The following is a 14,500-nucleotide window of genomic DNA, read 5'->3' as shown; positions in this document are numbered from 1 at the left end:
TAACATTTCTATATTTTAAAGATTTCAAAATGGCAACAAGCAGGTCGTTGATTTTAAGCGGGTTTAAAGAAGATTGTGAACAATTAATTACCCGTTTTGAACAGGCGAACGATATCAGATTTCAAACATTTTGCGAGATTTGGAAAGATATGAAATTTTCTTTGGTTTTCACGTAAGTTACCTACGAACATTGCAAAAAAGTGTAAAAGAAATTCAGAATTTGAGTTTCTTCAATTGCTGATTTCTGTGAAGTAGAATACAAAAATGAAAATTTGTACAAGCATCCACAATGTTGTCTTTATAAGTAGTTACATTAAAAAGTTATACTTATTTGAAATTAATGTTCTCTATATTTTTAGTGGACGTCCTTCATACATTGAAATGTTAGAATTTTGTGAAGAAGCTCTAAATACCTCCAAAAAATTTCTTCTTTTACCTCCTCGATTTAAAGAACGCATTGGAGGATTGTATCTTCTTTATGGAATATATTATAAGATGCCTACTGATCTGTTTAAAATTCGAGTGAAACTAGATGATTGGAGAAATATTATGGAGCTACATGCAGAAATAAAGGAGGCTGAGCATTTAGATGCCAATTATATATTATCTAAATTAATAGTAGATAATGCATTTCACTTTTGTATTTTTGATAAAGAGGTAATTGACTAATATTGACAAGACTTTATACCTTTAAAAAATAATGAAGAAATTTGTATTGTATCATAATTTGATATATTCTTGTTTTTAGTATGGCCTGGAGAAACATTATCGTAAAAAGGAATCACACTCCTTTAATCCGTATTCTGTAATATCAACTTTGAAAGACTTGACAGACAAGCACCAAATTCTCTCAAAAATTGATGAATTAAGTAAAGTTTACGAAGAAAAGAAACAGATACTGATGTCTAAAACTGAGTCAGCCACTAGTTTAAATATGTTTAATCCCAACATTGCTGGGGAAATTATTAATGACATTAGAGAATTTGAAGAGGAAAGAAGAAATCAGCAGATGCAAAGCGCGTTTAGTTCCAATGCTTCTACTTCGAAAGGAGAACCCAGAAAGTAAGTATATATTTTTTTGTATCTTTATAACATATTTGATAGTACAATTGTCTACTTATTTGATTTATACTTTTAAACTTTAGGAAAGGTAATACTAGAACAAATAAAAGAATACGACCACTGCTTGATCAGGATGATTATGAAACAGACTCAAATGACTCTGAAGAGGACTTAGAAATTGACGATTATGATTCAGATATACTAGATTCAGAGTAAAAATATTAATGAAGAATACATCTTTTATCTGTAAGTTTATTATCTTGTAATAACAGAAAATGCTAAGCAGAATGGTGTTTATATTTAAATCATTATTTATTGAGAAATGTACAAAGTAGCATAAGGAACAAATTAGTGAAAATATCAATCGTTCCAAATTTATGGAAAACTCTTTATAGAACAAATTGTACACATTTTTGTAGCTACGTTTTATGGTAAATGAAGACAATTCATTAAATTACAAAACATCTTTAAAATGAAATTCAAGTGAATTTCTAAACTTAAAAACTGATTAGAATATTTGGCAGTTTGCTGGGGTAATTAGTCACTTTGCAAGAGTTCAAGTTCCAAAATATGCAACAGATATTTTTTAGTTCCACATAGCTGTACCGAGTGTACGACATTAAAAGCGAATCTGTATACTGGATGCGAGAATTGTGTGATCGCGAGGAAAGCTTTTACAAAGTTCACGACAATGAAAGTTGGCATTAGAATTTCTTAGTAAACTTTCAGCTGGTTATTGTCATCGAATCCAGCGCTGTGGCCTGCGTTGCGAACAATAAAACTGGTTCCATCGTAGTGCATACGTCGTTCTCCGCGACGCACGAAAAGATGGGATGTCTGGCCCAAAGAAGCGGTACAATGTAAAAACGGCGTTGTTAACGAAGCAGTACCATTACTAGGGGATGTGCGCAACTGATATTTGTTACTATTCCGTGCGATTCTAGCGGAAACATAAATTACATATTTATGTGTTCATAATATTAATATGGTTTTCTGAATCGTAACGAGTTGAAGGTACCTAACAAGACCATCAGGTGTTTGGGAAACTCTGACATTATTGATAATCCAATTCTCTACTCCTTCGTTCGTTAACCAGTATTGAGCAGAGTCTAGAGCGGCCGCAGCTTCTTGCAGGCACGTTAAACCGTGTCGAGAACGGGAATAAAAGACACTTACAGAAAAATCCTGGAAGGCGGTATAATGTAAATAAACATTATAAATATGTATTACATTACTATACCTGACTCATGTCAGAAAACGAGTCTGTAGTCGTTCTCGTTCCCGCTGTGTCCACTAAATAGACAAGAGCACATTGCTCGGACGTGAAGCTGACTCCTTTGTACCACATTTTTGCGTATCTAACGAATGACAATGTCGATAGTTAATAATGTTTTAACGATGTTACAGATACCACTAACTTGTTATTGCCATGGGCGTCGTGGGCCAAGATTTCAACTCGTGATCCATATTGATATATTCTTCCATTCGGGTGCAGTAATGCTGCGGTTGCCCCAGAACCACTCAACGATAGTACAATGTTATTCTACGCTGACGATAAATGAAATACATATAAAAATTGTGTAAGTATAAACCATATTACTCCTTTTTCAATTTTTCAATGCGAACATCCTACTGTCGATTTCATAGCTCTTTGTTTCTTTTCTTTGGTAGAAGTCTTGATAATAATTTCAAGCGATACATTCTCAACTGGAATCTTGCTTTAATGTAGGAAAAGAAAGGGATACCTTGAAATTAATTATTCTGACCGCGCGATCGATGGTCATATCTACTCGAATTCTGTTGTGAAGTCTCAGGGAAATGGTCCCATGCGGCGTGGTAACTATGGCTGCATCGGTATCGTGTTCCCTCCAGTTTTCCGCGTAGACGCAGGTCTCTTCGTAGTAAGGCATAACCACTTTCGAGTTCCGTGGCTGCCGCCAAAGCGTTGAATTGGAGAACGGCGTTGCGTTCGTTAGCCCGCCCCATTGTTCCGACGGAGGTGCTTCAAAATACTTGGAAAATTCACTGTATCGCTAGAGGGAAACGATTCTTATGATCCGCGGACCGTTTTTAAAGTACAGCTCAAGAAATTAAAAATGATCTACAGTATGAACACGCCTCGCAGTTTTAAATATTAAACGCTGGAATAAAATCAGCGAGATTGCCTATAGACGGAGAAATTATTGAATTAGAAAGTACAGGGATCTCTTTTAACTTTTCGAGCTGTACTTGTAGATGTACCTGGTAATTAGATTCGTCTGTTTGCGTATGATAGCTGTGCGCCGTGTAAAGAGATCTCAGGCGCATCGGCGTCGTCGAATTCGTTTGATTCTGAATTGCTGGCATGGAACACGGTTGTTGATTCTGCGACTGTGTTCCCGCTTGTGTATTACATTTCTGGGTGTCTTTTCGATATTCGCCGCAAGTAGTTGCCATTGGTTTTGTCTTTGAATTCACGAGAAGACACGTTAGAACAGATTACTCGAAATAACCGTGGATTAGCTCGAGTAGCTGTAATACCTCGTGCAACCATACGCAACAAAGTTATTACATTATCGGGGAAAAATTTAATATCGTACGGTCGGAAATTGAATAACCGAAAGAATTATATATATATATATAATAATTAATATATATATATCGTTAACGTAACGCTAATCTATTGTGATTATTTTTTTAGAAAGTTCAGTTGAAAATGTCATAAAACTGGAACATTAGGGATTAACAGGATAACGTGCTCCGACTCTTTCGGAATAACGGATTTATTGTAACGAAGTCAATGGTTTCCGAGTTAATTTTGCAACACTCCGTTATGTAAAGAGAAAGTAGAAATGAAGGGCGAACGATTTGGTAATCGGTTCACGAATAATCGTGTGAGAGAGACCTTGGAGTTGGTGGCAGCGTTTCTCGACTTCTTGCGGCGAGATTTCCGGGGTTTCGACACCACCGTTTGACCACCCTTGTTTATGCGATCCACGGCTGAAGCTGTTTGTCTATCCACAGGATTGGGGGCTTCCAACGAATCCGCGTATCTGGCGGATTCCCGGTACTTGGGTTTCACGAAGATCTTCGCATACGTGACTCTCTTCTCGCCCAGAGTCTTCTTGTTCGGCGTTCGTGAGCTCGTGGATCGCGTCAACAAAGAGCAAAGCCCGTTAGATGCTTGTACAGGCTTGCAAGGATTATGGTTTTGGATATTTCGATAAAATAAATGAGCATCTTGATTTGTCGTTGCCCTGACAATAAAATATGACAAAAGACTGACTCCGGGCGAACTCCGTCAAAACGAGAATAGACAGACTGTACCGGAATCGTTTTCATAAATTGAAATTACCATTATCGGGACGGTTGTAACGATACGGTAATATTTAAGGTCGTTCGAATTTCTTTCGAGTTTCTTTCGCCAAGCTTTGACAACTCATTGACAAACATAAATGCAACCGTTAACGCACAGCGGTTACACAATAGTCGTTTATCAATTATAAAACCTGCCAACGTAACTGCGTTCGCATTAATTATGAACGTTGCTTAGAATATTCAAGTTTGGTTTGTCCGTTGTGTATGATCGAATAGTAACAGCCGCGTGTTTACATGATTCCTTCTATCATGCTAAATGATATTTAAGTAATGCCTATTATTGAAAAGCAATTATACTCGCATTTCATTAAAAACGAGTCGCTACCGGTTCCGACGCTACGAATCTTTTTTTTCAGCTTGATCGCTTCAATACGAGCTTCAGAGAATTCGAATATTGTGATTTTTTTTTTGCGTATAATCCGTGGGATTTTACAATGAATTGACTACCAGGCGACCTGAACTCTAAAAGTGTCGTAGCACGTGCTTTCTAATACCCCGTCACTCGTACTCAAGGATAGCAATTAAGACGTCCTTTTCTCATTTCGGAGCGTCCAGTCATGGATAAAGCATGAACTTCGACAACAAGAAATTACTGCAAGTCAATCGGCTTATTGCATAACTACGTAATCCTTGCTTCCTTTGCAGTTTTTTTTTATCTCCAAATGGAGACACTGTTCGCATTATTGGAAACGGTGGAAGACCAAAGTAATACAGTAATACGATCAAAGAATCTGGAGTAGTAATCCAATTAAAAGGGCTGGGAATGAATGATTTCGTACCGGGTGAAAATATATCTTTATTCATCGCTTATTAATTTACAATGTATGTTCCAGGTTCCTAGAGTTATTAACGGCATACGAAAGTGGAGAGAATCGGGACACGTGCGAGGTACAATCTTTTATATTTCACGCGACCGACTGACATCAATAGAATAAATGTTCGACACTTGAGTACAGAAGACGGTCTTGTTACTAGTAACATTATATTGTAGAATACAACTTTTCGCATGGTGGGGACACAGAATTTATCTGCTAGCAGTTCTTAAGGCCCCAGTCTGCAGCCGTTCAGCACGTGTAGCAGCTCGTTGGAGTCGACTAGTCAATGGAAGGCGGTCCTTAAAAAAATTATTCGACTATATTTAAAAATGCTGGCTGTTAAACTTCTAATTTTTATCGCCGCCGTCTACTTGTCGTCAGGTAAATTGTTTCATTAATAAACTTGCGGAAAAATCACAATTTTTCCACAGCAGTCGTATCGAGCTTCACTTATAATAGTTGATATGTACTTATTCCTATGATTGTTTCAATTCTATCATATATTTAGTTTCACAAACGTCCTTGAAAGTGTTATTTAATGTATCCGGTTCTCTCCGTTTATAGGATCGCCTGTGACACTCGAAGAGGGCGGGACTAATAATAAGAAAAATGAAAGAAAAACTGGAGATACTACTCTTCGTCTGGTTGTAGTGGTAGGTTCGTGAAAAAATTGTGTTAAATTGAAAAAGTTCAGTCTGTATTTCATTGTCTGGTAATCAGTGTGTGTGTGTGTCTCTTTTTGTATGCGTTTATTCGAGGTAGACATATCTGTAACGGGCTTAGCTTTATCGTGCGATCATTAAATGTTTCGCAAGGTCTTGACAATGTAAATCCATTTCTTTTGAAAGATACTACAATAGTAGGAACAAGCTCCATTTATTTGAACTACTTATCTTCGCGGTACACGTTCTGTCACTTAATTTACTCTTTTGAAATTAGTATACAATTGTGCAAGAATAGAAGACGGTAAAAAGAAATAATTAAACAATAGTATCTGTTGGAGAAGGTAGTAAAAAAAGTAATTTTTAGGTAATGAGACATGGAGAAAGAGCACCACAAGATACTTATCCAAATGATCCCTACCTAAATGATTCAATGGAACCTTATGGTTGGGGTCAACTGACGAATGTAATAAGTTCTTGTTATTGGTTGACCTAACAATAAGGTTTGATTCAATGATAAACTTCAAAACTGCTGTGTAGGAGGGAAGACGAAGTCAGTATAATCAAGGACTTTTCCTACGCAATCGTTACGATGACTTCCTGGGACCAATTTACAGTCCAGAAATATTTTATCTACAATCTACCGCGGTTGATCGTACAAAGATGTCTGCTTTGCTAGAAGCAGCTGCTCTGTGGAAACCAAACGAAAAGCAGTCTTTCAAAGCTGATCTACCCTGGCAACCAGTCACCTTGTTTTATCAACCACGTTCGGAAGATACTGTATATATATATATATACACACATACATATATATATTTTTTTTTCTTTTATATTCAGGTTTTATTTCATACTTATGGAATTTATTATTCTATTTTTAATTAATCTCATGTCTGCAGTTAATGTTAATATGGGATACATGCCCGAAATATACCAAGCTAAGACGCGCAATTATGTCTTTACCAGAAGTGCAAAAGATTCAAAGTGATAACACGAACTTGTACAATGAATTAACGAACTTAACAGGTATGGCAATATCATCTCCTGAAGACGTCAATTCTCTTTATGGAACATTAACAGCCGAGGTGCGTATTGTTTCCTTCAAAGACTAAATGTATTCAAGGCAACACTATGAAAATCATAAATTCTATATTTTAGAAACAAATGAATTTGACCCTTCCTGAATGGACTGACGATTACTATCCTGATAAGATGGAACCATTAACACTGTACGATTTTGAACTGAATGTATATAATGATCTTTTAAGACGACTCAAAGGTGGACCATTCCTTAAGAAGATCGTAACTGACATGTTGGCGAAGAAAGATAATACTATCGTTCCTGAACACAGGAAAATGTTTATGTATATCGGTCATGATAGTACAGTTGTAACTTTGTTGGATGTTATGCACGTATGGAACAATCAAATGCCACATTATAATATTATGACCATGATCGAATTACACGAGGACAAAGATGGTTGGAATGTTCAAGTAAGGCCTTTATGTTTTATGCAGAGTCGACGATATTTAGATAACGGTTGCATAGCTTTTATGCGTTTTTTCCATAGGTGTTCTTAAGAAACACAACTAATCACGAACCTTATTCGCTGACTATTCCTGGTTGCGTAACGGTTTGTCCGCTTGACAAATTTATACAAATTATGAAACCAATGATACCAGATGACTGGAAAGAAGAATGCAAAGTTGAAGGAGATTACACTCCTCCGCCTGCTCCAGTTCCTTGACTATAATTATTTTATTAACAGTGTAAATGAAGAACATTATTTAAAAAAGTGGAAAATAATTAAGTAATTGTTAACGATAAGTAACATTTAAAGCCGGAATTCTTGTAATAAATAATTGTGAAATTGTAGACTTTTTAAAATGATTCGTTGCAAAATAAAATATCGGATAATATGTTAACATATTTTTCAGAGATGACTGCTGAAATAGGATCACATTTCTTCACTTCGATCCCAGACACTACATCCATAGATCCTCAACTTATACAAGCAGAAATAATACAAAATTTATTTCAGTAGTATGTATTTACATTTTATTCGTTTTGTTTACATTGACAGTCACATTCCTACCCTGATGAAACATTATAAAAAAATATGCATCTATGTATAAGACATAAATACACGGGTCGGTTATAAACAAATGCTTACAATTAAGTGTTTGTGTTTTTAGGCGAATATTTTTTCCTCTCTACGTTTTTTCGTTACTACTGTGCCAGGTTTATGTTGCGCGTCTGGATGATTAAGTAGCTCTGGTGGACAAGTAGAAATCGGACTTGCGAGGATTGTTTGCTTAAGATCGTAGAACAGATGACTATCGTCTTTAGTACAGAACGAAATAGCAAGACCAGCCTTTCCTGCTCGACCAGTTCTACCAATACGATGCGTGTAATCTAAAAACAAAGGTAAGAAATAATACCAGTTTCAATCCCTTTAATTAAGAAATAAGAGTCCACTTACCTTCTATGGTCTTAGCCATGTCATAATTAATAACCATCGAAACATCCTTAATATCTATACCACGACCGGCAACATCGGTAGCAACCAAAATGTCTTTGCTACCACTCTTGAGAGATGCAAGTGCATATTCTCTCTGTTCTTGTCCTTTACCACCGTGAAGTGTGCAAGCATTGTACTGAAAAACAAAATAAAATAATGAAGTGGAATTAAATATATAATATGAACGATCAAAAGTTAATGTTAATGTGAAAAAGAAACATACACCCAGTTTTTCTAGACCTCTTGCAAGTACGTCGGCACCCTTCTTCTGATTTACGAATATAATCACTGGTGGTTCTACTCCTCTGCTGAGGATCTCCATAAGTTTCTTACGCTTATCAGCCTCACCCATAATATGCACAATTTGTTCTGTTCTTTCTGTTGGTTTGCCAACACTGCCAATGTACACAACAGCTGGTCGCCTTAAATAAGTTCTGGCCAATCGTTCTACCGCAGGTGGCATAGTGGCTGTGAACATCACAGTCTGAAAATGATAGGAATACAATTAAGCAGTCATTTGGATGAACAAGTTAATGTAATGGAAAGAATGATTTTTTACTTGTCTATATTTTTTCTTCGTATTGTAGTTGGCTAAAAGTTTTTCCTCGTTTTCGGCGTCTTCGTTATCTGGCTTCAAATTTGTAACTGGCATGTATTCCAAAATCTTCTGCACGTCTGGTTCAAATCCCATGTCTATCATTCTGTCGGCTTCGTCTAGTACTATGTAAGTACACTGATTTAAAACTAAATATCGATTTTCTAGTACGTCTATCAATCGACCAGGCGTAGCTATTACAATCTGTAATGGCAAAATTTACTATATAATATAAAAACTTGCATTTTACAGGTATATAATGGATAATATCTGCACAATAACAAATTGATACCTCACAACCCATTCTTAATCTAAAGCCTTGTTCCTCTCTTGAAAGACCACCAACAACAACGACTGTTCTTATACCTAATGGTTGTCCAAACTTGTTAGTTTCTTCTTCTATTTGTTGAGCCAATTCACTAAAAACATGTTTTATAAATAAGAATATACTTCAGGCAATGCATATTATATAATCTAACATACCGGGTTGGTGCTAAAATTATACTGTATGGACCCTGATCCGCTTCTTCCAATCTTTCAATTTTTGGTAAGCTGGTAATCCACAATAGTAATGGAATTAAAAATGCCAGAGTTTTACCAGAACCAGTTTCTGCAACACCAATGATATCTCTATTCTGAAGACCTATAGGAATGGCCTGTCTTTGAATAGGTGTTAAGTCTTTGTATCCAACTTTGTCAATAATATCGAGAATTTCCTTAGGGAATCCTGATTCTTTCCATGATCTAATTGGATCTGGTATGCGACCTCCTTTTATTGTAATATTGTAATCTTCTCTAAATATACGCCAATCTCTCTCAGTCATTTCCTGAAGAGCTTTTTCTGACCAGTGTCTATCATCCCACTTCTGCTTTTCTTCTTTCCTCTTCACTTTTTTCAATCTCATCCTTGAAAGTGGAAAATAGATGTTAATGTAAATAAATAGACATTATGTAAATAATTTTTTATACTGCAACCAATATATACTTCTCCTGTTCCTTTTCTGCTTCTGTTCTCCTCTTTTCTAAAAGTTCTCCATAAAATTTACTTTGATCTCGTTTCTGTGCTTTGATATCTATACCAGCGAGATTTCCTCTACCAAAGAATTGAACCTGATGACGTTCCTTGTAAATGCTGTTGTAATCAACAGATGTGTCTTCTGAAGTATCCCAATCAAATACAAATTTCCTATCATTTAATCTTCTAACACGACGTTTTTTCTTTACTAATCCTAAGTAACGTTCTTTAATAGCTTCTACTTCTTTTTCTTTATCTTTGTCCTTAATTTCTTCTTCCCTTGTGCGCTGACCATCTCTACGCCTACTTAATAAACTGTTGAAACATTAAATTGAGAGATATTAAATATCATTTAATTGCGTTTACTCGTAAAAGATTTTACTTACCTATCTCTTTCATCCCATTCTCGTTCTTTTCCAGTACTCTCATTATGAAACAAAGATTTACGCATTTCATCCTGCTGTTTTCGAATAGCTTCAACTTCCTCTTGTCTCTTCTGTAATGCTAAAGCTGCACGCTCCTCCTGAGTTAAAAATTTTGGTTTGGCCCTTGCTTCTTCTTCAGCTTTCTTTTTAGCCAATAATTCTTCTAAACTAAGCGGTTCTTTTTTAGGAATAAGCTTTGCTTTATCTTCCATCTCCTCTTCCTCCTTCTTCGTATCAGATTTATTTTCTTTCTTGTTCTCATCTTCCATAACAAATATCGGACTTGGCTTTCTTTTCTTTTCATCCTTTGATTTATCCTTAGACTCTCGTCTTTCCCTAGATCTGTCCCTGTCTTTTTCACGCGATCTATCCCGTTCTCGTGAACGTTCTCGAGATCTAGAACGTTTTCTATCCTTTTTACGATCCTTTGACCTGCTCCTAGATCGTCGCCGATCACGACGTTCACGCTCTCTTTCACGATCACGATCCCGTTCACGGGATCGACTCCGTCTTACAGTTTTTTTATCGTGTGCCATGATAGTTTACAGAAAATAGTTTATTTAATTTGTTTATACTTTTCAACAGTTGAAAAATTTGATAAATATTAAGGTTAGAAAGCTAAAATTTCAATATACAGCAACTTTTAAACAATGAACATATTATTATTTACGAAAATATTTTGTTTCGTTACAATAATGTTTATTATTCATAACAGCAACATCTTTTCCTCAATTGATATAGATTTTAAATACTTTCCTGCGGAACGTTGTTGGATGTCACAATATAGCCAAGTATACGATAAAATGCTATTACTTGAAGTTATCAAACAAGTATAACATTAAAAATTACAATATTCGAATGAGTCAATGGAACATATATTTAGTACAATATTGTTCCTTTTTTCCTTTTAAATAAATATTAATTTTCAGTGAAGTATATATATCCGATAAAATTTATCGCAATGTACGACAAAAACCGCTTTTGGTTACTTTTCCAATACAAACAACGTGAAATCAATTTTTCAAAGAAATTATAAATTTTTCATATTCCTCCTAAAAAAGTAGCTATTTGTAAATTGTTTTAGAATCTTTAGTACTCAATTAATCGGAAGTCGTGCTACGCACTTAGGCAAATTTTCAACGCTACATCTCGATATTTATCTTTCTGTACAGAGATAAAAAATTATAATGAAAATTATTTCTAAGAATCAGCTGCCCGTTATCATAAAAATATGTAATTTGTATTATTCTGTATTGTTATGAATTTTCTTTATCAGTGTGCTTTTAATGCATTGTGCATCTAAAGGTAGCATTCTATGTAAACAATTCCAGTTGTAAATTTACAATAATAGTATACGACGAAAAGAGATTATAGTTTAATATGGAATTGTTATAAATATTTGTTGCTCCGAAAATTATTGAATTTTTGGCGGTCAATATCAAGTGGAAAACGTTGCATTCATTGGGCAGCCGCGCGTAAAATTTTCGACCAATAGCGTCAAGGCATCAGAGGAGCCACGGGCAGGCTCAATAAAGGGCGCTAGTGTCCGTCAAGTGTCACAGCCGTTGCTCGTCTCCTCAGTATTGAAACTTGAATCGGTGATTTAATTAGGAATAACGTATTTTTTTGCTAGAATTTGTGAAACTTTAAGCAATAATGACCGACAAGAAAGGTAATTATACATCGTAACCGCGTAATAACGATTAGCAGTATGTGTTACACACGTTAAGAATATCTCGTGTTTTCGAGTCGAGGATATACCCACTTGTCACTCGTACGACGGACAATTCTTTTTTTCTGTTAGCTATTAGCTATCCGACACCTGTGAAGAATGGTGCACGTTCAAATTCGATCGAAAGCTTGTATCATTTGTTCCGCAAACGGATCCTCGTACTCGCGCGACGAGAAAAAAACTTGAATTACTGCCCAGTGACAGATAAATCAATACCGCATTCTGTGTGGGAAATACAAAATGGCTTCCAGAGCTCGTCCTGGATAATTTTCGCAACGACTCTTTATTAAAACTCGAATGCGATGCGGGAAACAACGGTTTTCGTTACGGCATTATCGGTTTTCTTCGTTATATGTCACGTTTCGCTTTATTTATGCACTTTTCATTGACTCAACCGACGTGCATACTCGAGAACGCATTATGCATATATTCAGGAGTTGTGTGTGCTTCGTGCGATTGAAAAAAAATTTATTGACCGACGAATTATTAAACTTCGCGCAGATTCATTGTATGTTAATATTTCCTTTATTCGAAAGTAATGAAATGAGGTTTTACGAATGAATTATTAAGATATTTAAAACGGGATTCGATATTTAAGGAACGAAATTATGTTTTTTTCTATTGCAAACAAAGAAACGTGAATTTTCGTTTCGAATAATACTTTTAGGAGAATACAGTAATGTGAGCAAACTTAAAGAACAAGTTATTTATCATATTGTTCATAAGAATGGTTATTAATGAACTGTGTGATTAACAAAGCAAAATAACTGTGTAAATTTATAACGTCGATTCCATGTACATTAATTTGTAAAAGTGATAATACAGATGTTCAAAGTAAAATGTAGCGCAGCTGCATTTATGTTCATTATGAAACTTTTTGTATGATCATCAATTTGAATAGAGTCACGATGCATAAATTTCAGGCATATCATTCAAGAAACTAGTCAAACAAAGAAAAATTTTTCTTTTGATCCGTCTTTCATTCTTGAAAATCAAAAAAAGATTAACTTTTATTTCTATATTTTAATGCAAGATCTCTGGAAGCCATATATATGTATACAATGTAATTAATAAAGAAGTTAATTCATATTCATTCATATGGCATTTAAAGAATAAGTTAATAGTAAAAAGTTAGTTCAGTCATAATTCCTTGAATAATTTATTGGTTCATTACATAATGGGCATACTCTCAATAACTTGGAATTGTTCATATATTCATAAACTATTGAGTTCAATTTGACACGGATGAACTTAACGTAAAGTTGATCGTATATATATAAAGATCTTTAACCTTATTTACGTACAGTCCAAAAAATATTTCTCGAAACGTATCAATATTGGATGGTGCAACATTGCTACGGGTATTACCAATGATCAGTATACGTATGTACATAATAACATTCGATCAGACCATTTACAAAGAAATTACTCGTACGAGTGAGGTACACAATTTTACTTTGGCAACAGACTTTCTCAAGTTTGGTACGTGCAATATGGAAATCTTGAACCGACGTACAGCTCGGACCACTACACTGTTTCATAGTAATCCATTATCGTACTTGATTAACAGCTCGGACAGTTATGCGATTATTCCTAATTCAGTCGGCTCTGTTCCTAAGGCAGACGTGTGTGATTACAGAGCGTAGCATTTAAGGGATGTGTAAAAGTTTAGTCTGTAAGTAGATCAGTTAATACACTGTGTGAACGAAACGCACAGGCAAGAAATTAATAACGAGAATCGAGGATAATACTGGTGCAAATCTGCGAGCGTATTATCGTGACACGGTATAGCCGCTAAAAAACCGAAGGATAGCGCCTACAGTTGTGGCTGTCAATATGTTTGCAGCGGACCATTACAAAGACGATTTGATCCCAGTCAGTAGGTGGAGCTTCGGAGACCGGCGTTCGCGCAGCCTAAGCCACGTATCTAACCTCACCTTACTCTATATATTACCTTAACTCACTACGTGTTTATATACCAACATATATTACGTATCACACGATATATATATATTATATATATATTCCACCAATATATATATGACGATATAGACGCACCGTGCGCCTCCCGATTCAAAAAGTGAAGACATGCTAACGACATAATAGAAAGTTGGTTAAGCCTAGATTTCCCGCCATAGGCTGTTCGAGAGATCGAATTTTGTCCAGCTCCTTCCGGTTCCCCGTGTCGTTAATCTTATTGGCAGATCGTGGTACCAAGAGATATCGTGCATATTAAATAGAAACCAAAAACTAAATAGTATGTGACGATGACATTTTGAGGAAATCTGGGAAAAATAATGGAATGAATGTGACTAATC

General features: G+C 35.5%; 5 protein-coding genes and 1 long non-coding RNA gene across 14 annotated transcripts in view; 4 read left to right on the top strand and 2 right to left on the bottom strand.

Moving 5' to 3' along the window:
• The first annotated feature begins 495 nt into the window (after nt 1-495).
• On the top strand, nt 496-1,278 carry Pbp45 (proximal sequence element A Pbp45). Its single transcript, XM_031977133.1, has 3 exons — nt 496-657; nt 749-1,062; nt 1,146-1,278. The coding sequence occupies exons 1-3, from the start codon at nt 496-498 to the stop codon at nt 1,276-1,278; spliced, it is 609 nt and encodes a 202-aa protein (XP_031832993.1).
• A 498-nt stretch (nt 1,279-1,776) lies between these two features.
• fest (wurstfest) lies at nt 1,777-4,058 on the bottom strand. The gene is made up of 7 exons (XM_076373771.1): nt 3,947-4,058; nt 3,304-3,507; nt 2,808-3,074; nt 2,481-2,605; nt 2,303-2,420; nt 2,081-2,247; nt 1,777-2,002 (listed from the first exon to the last, which is right to left on the bottom strand). The coding sequence occupies exons 2-7, from the start codon at nt 3,496-3,498 to the stop codon at nt 1,777-1,779; spliced, it is 1,098 nt and encodes a 365-aa protein (XP_076229886.1). The 5' UTR covers nt 3,499-3,507; nt 3,947-4,058.
• Nucleotides 2,128-7,823, top strand: LOC116427217 (testicular acid phosphatase homolog). Of its 7 annotated transcripts, none has more exons than XM_076373760.1 (10): nt 2,128-2,264; nt 2,470-2,642; nt 5,253-5,307; nt 5,411-5,615; nt 5,799-5,887; nt 6,264-6,362; nt 6,437-6,676; nt 6,793-6,978; nt 7,052-7,387; nt 7,465-7,823. In XM_076373760.1, the coding sequence occupies exons 4-10, from the start codon at nt 5,564-5,566 to the stop codon at nt 7,639-7,641; spliced, it is 1,179 nt and encodes a 392-aa protein (XP_076229875.1). In that variant the 5' UTR covers nt 2,128-2,264; nt 2,470-2,642; nt 5,253-5,307; nt 5,411-5,563; the 3' UTR covers nt 7,642-7,823. The 7 variants fall into 7 exon arrangements, with proteins under 7 accessions (XP_076229875.1, XP_076229876.1, XP_031833165.1 ...); XM_076373761.1 differs by lacking the exons at nt 2,128-2,264; nt 2,470-2,642 and adding exons at nt 4,341-4,686; nt 4,776-5,013; XM_031977305.2 differs by lacking the exons at nt 2,128-2,264; nt 2,470-2,642 and adding an exon at nt 4,341-4,686.
• On the bottom strand, nt 7,648-11,955 carry LOC116427216 (putative ATP-dependent RNA helicase DDX23). The gene is made up of 8 exons (XM_031977298.2): nt 10,412-11,955; nt 9,996-10,340; nt 9,494-9,916; nt 9,303-9,429; nt 8,975-9,214; nt 8,639-8,899; nt 8,377-8,551; nt 7,648-8,309 (listed from the first exon to the last, which is right to left on the bottom strand). Exons 1-8 carry the CDS (start codon nt 10,984-10,986, stop codon nt 8,086-8,088), a joined length of 2,370 nt encoding a protein of 789 aa, XP_031833158.1. The 5' UTR covers nt 10,987-11,955; the 3' UTR covers nt 7,648-8,085.
• The window catches only part of LOC116427218 (DAZ-associated protein 2), a 16,933-nt gene continuing 14,384 nt past the window's right edge, over nt 11,952-14,500 (top strand). For 2 of the 3 annotated variants that reach the window (XM_076373769.1, XM_031977307.2), the window contains exon 1: nt 11,952-12,122. In XM_076373769.1, coding sequence (XP_076229884.1) covers nt 12,107-12,122 — 16 coding nt within the window. In that variant the 5' untranslated portion in view covers nt 11,952-12,106. The remainder of the gene's footprint in view (nt 12,123-14,500) is intronic. The other variant, XM_031977308.2, reaches the window with a different exon arrangement.
• LOC143175279 (uncharacterized) overlaps nt 14,289-14,500 on the top strand; it is a 1,755-nt gene continuing 1,543 nt past the window's right edge. The window contains exon 1 of the long non-coding RNA XR_013000058.1: nt 14,289-14,439. This is a non-coding gene — a long non-coding RNA (uncharacterized LOC143175279). The remainder of the gene's footprint in view (nt 14,440-14,500) is intronic.

This window comes from Nomia melanderi, chromosome 14, assembly GCF_051020985.1.
Source record: "Nomia melanderi isolate GNS246 chromosome 14, iyNomMela1, whole genome shotgun sequence".
NCBI lineage: Eukaryota > Metazoa > Arthropoda > Insecta > Hymenoptera > Halictidae > Nomia > Nomia melanderi.
The sequence above is the reverse complement of the archived record's forward strand: the minus strand, read 5'-3'. Positions and strand labels throughout refer to the sequence as shown.

Excerpts from the sequence above, each read along its gene's own strand:
- fest (XM_076373771.1), bottom strand. The coding sequence starts at position 3,498 with ATGGCAACTACTTGCGGCGAATATCGAAAAGACACCCAGAAATGTAAT. Across the intron at positions 2,606-2,807 it reads TCAGAATAATTAATTTCAAG|AATAACATTGTACTATCGTT; the intron begins GTATCCCTTTCT and ends TCGTCAGCGTAG. Across the intron at positions 2,248-2,302 it reads CGTTTTCTGACATGAGTCAG|GATTTTTCTGTAAGTGTCTT; the intron begins GTATAGTAATGT and ends ACCGCCTTCCAG.
- Pbp45 (XM_031977133.1), top strand. The coding sequence starts at position 496 with ATGCCTACTGATCTGTTTAAAATTCGAGTGAAACTAGATGATTGGAGA. Across the intron at positions 658-748 it reads TTTGTATTTTTGATAAAGAG|TATGGCCTGGAGAAACATTA; the intron begins GTAATTGACTAA and ends TCTTGTTTTTAG. Across the intron at positions 1,063-1,145 it reads TCGAAAGGAGAACCCAGAAA|GAAAGGTAATACTAGAACAA; the intron begins GTAAGTATATAT and ends TTTAAACTTTAG.
- LOC116427217 (XM_076373760.1), top strand. The coding sequence starts at position 5,564 with ATGCTGGCTGTTAAACTTCTAATTTTTATCGCCGCCGTCTACTTGTCG. Across the intron at positions 6,363-6,436 it reads GTTGGGGTCAACTGACGAAT|GAGGGAAGACGAAGTCAGTA; the intron begins GTAATAAGTTCT and ends ACTGCTGTGTAG. Across the intron at positions 7,388-7,464 it reads AAGATGGTTGGAATGTTCAA|GTGTTCTTAAGAAACACAAC; the intron begins GTAAGGCCTTTA and ends TTTTTTCCATAG.
- LOC116427216 (XM_031977298.2), bottom strand. The coding sequence starts at position 10,986 with ATGGCACACGATAAAAAAACTGTAAGACGGAGTCGATCCCGTGAACGG. Across the intron at positions 9,917-9,995 it reads GCAGAAAAGGAACAGGAGAA|GATGAGATTGAAAAAAGTGA; the intron begins GTATATATTGGT and ends TCCACTTTCAAG. Across the intron at positions 9,430-9,493 it reads ATAATTTTAGCACCAACCCG|TGAATTGGCTCAACAAATAG; the intron begins GTATGTTAGATT and ends ACATGTTTTTAG.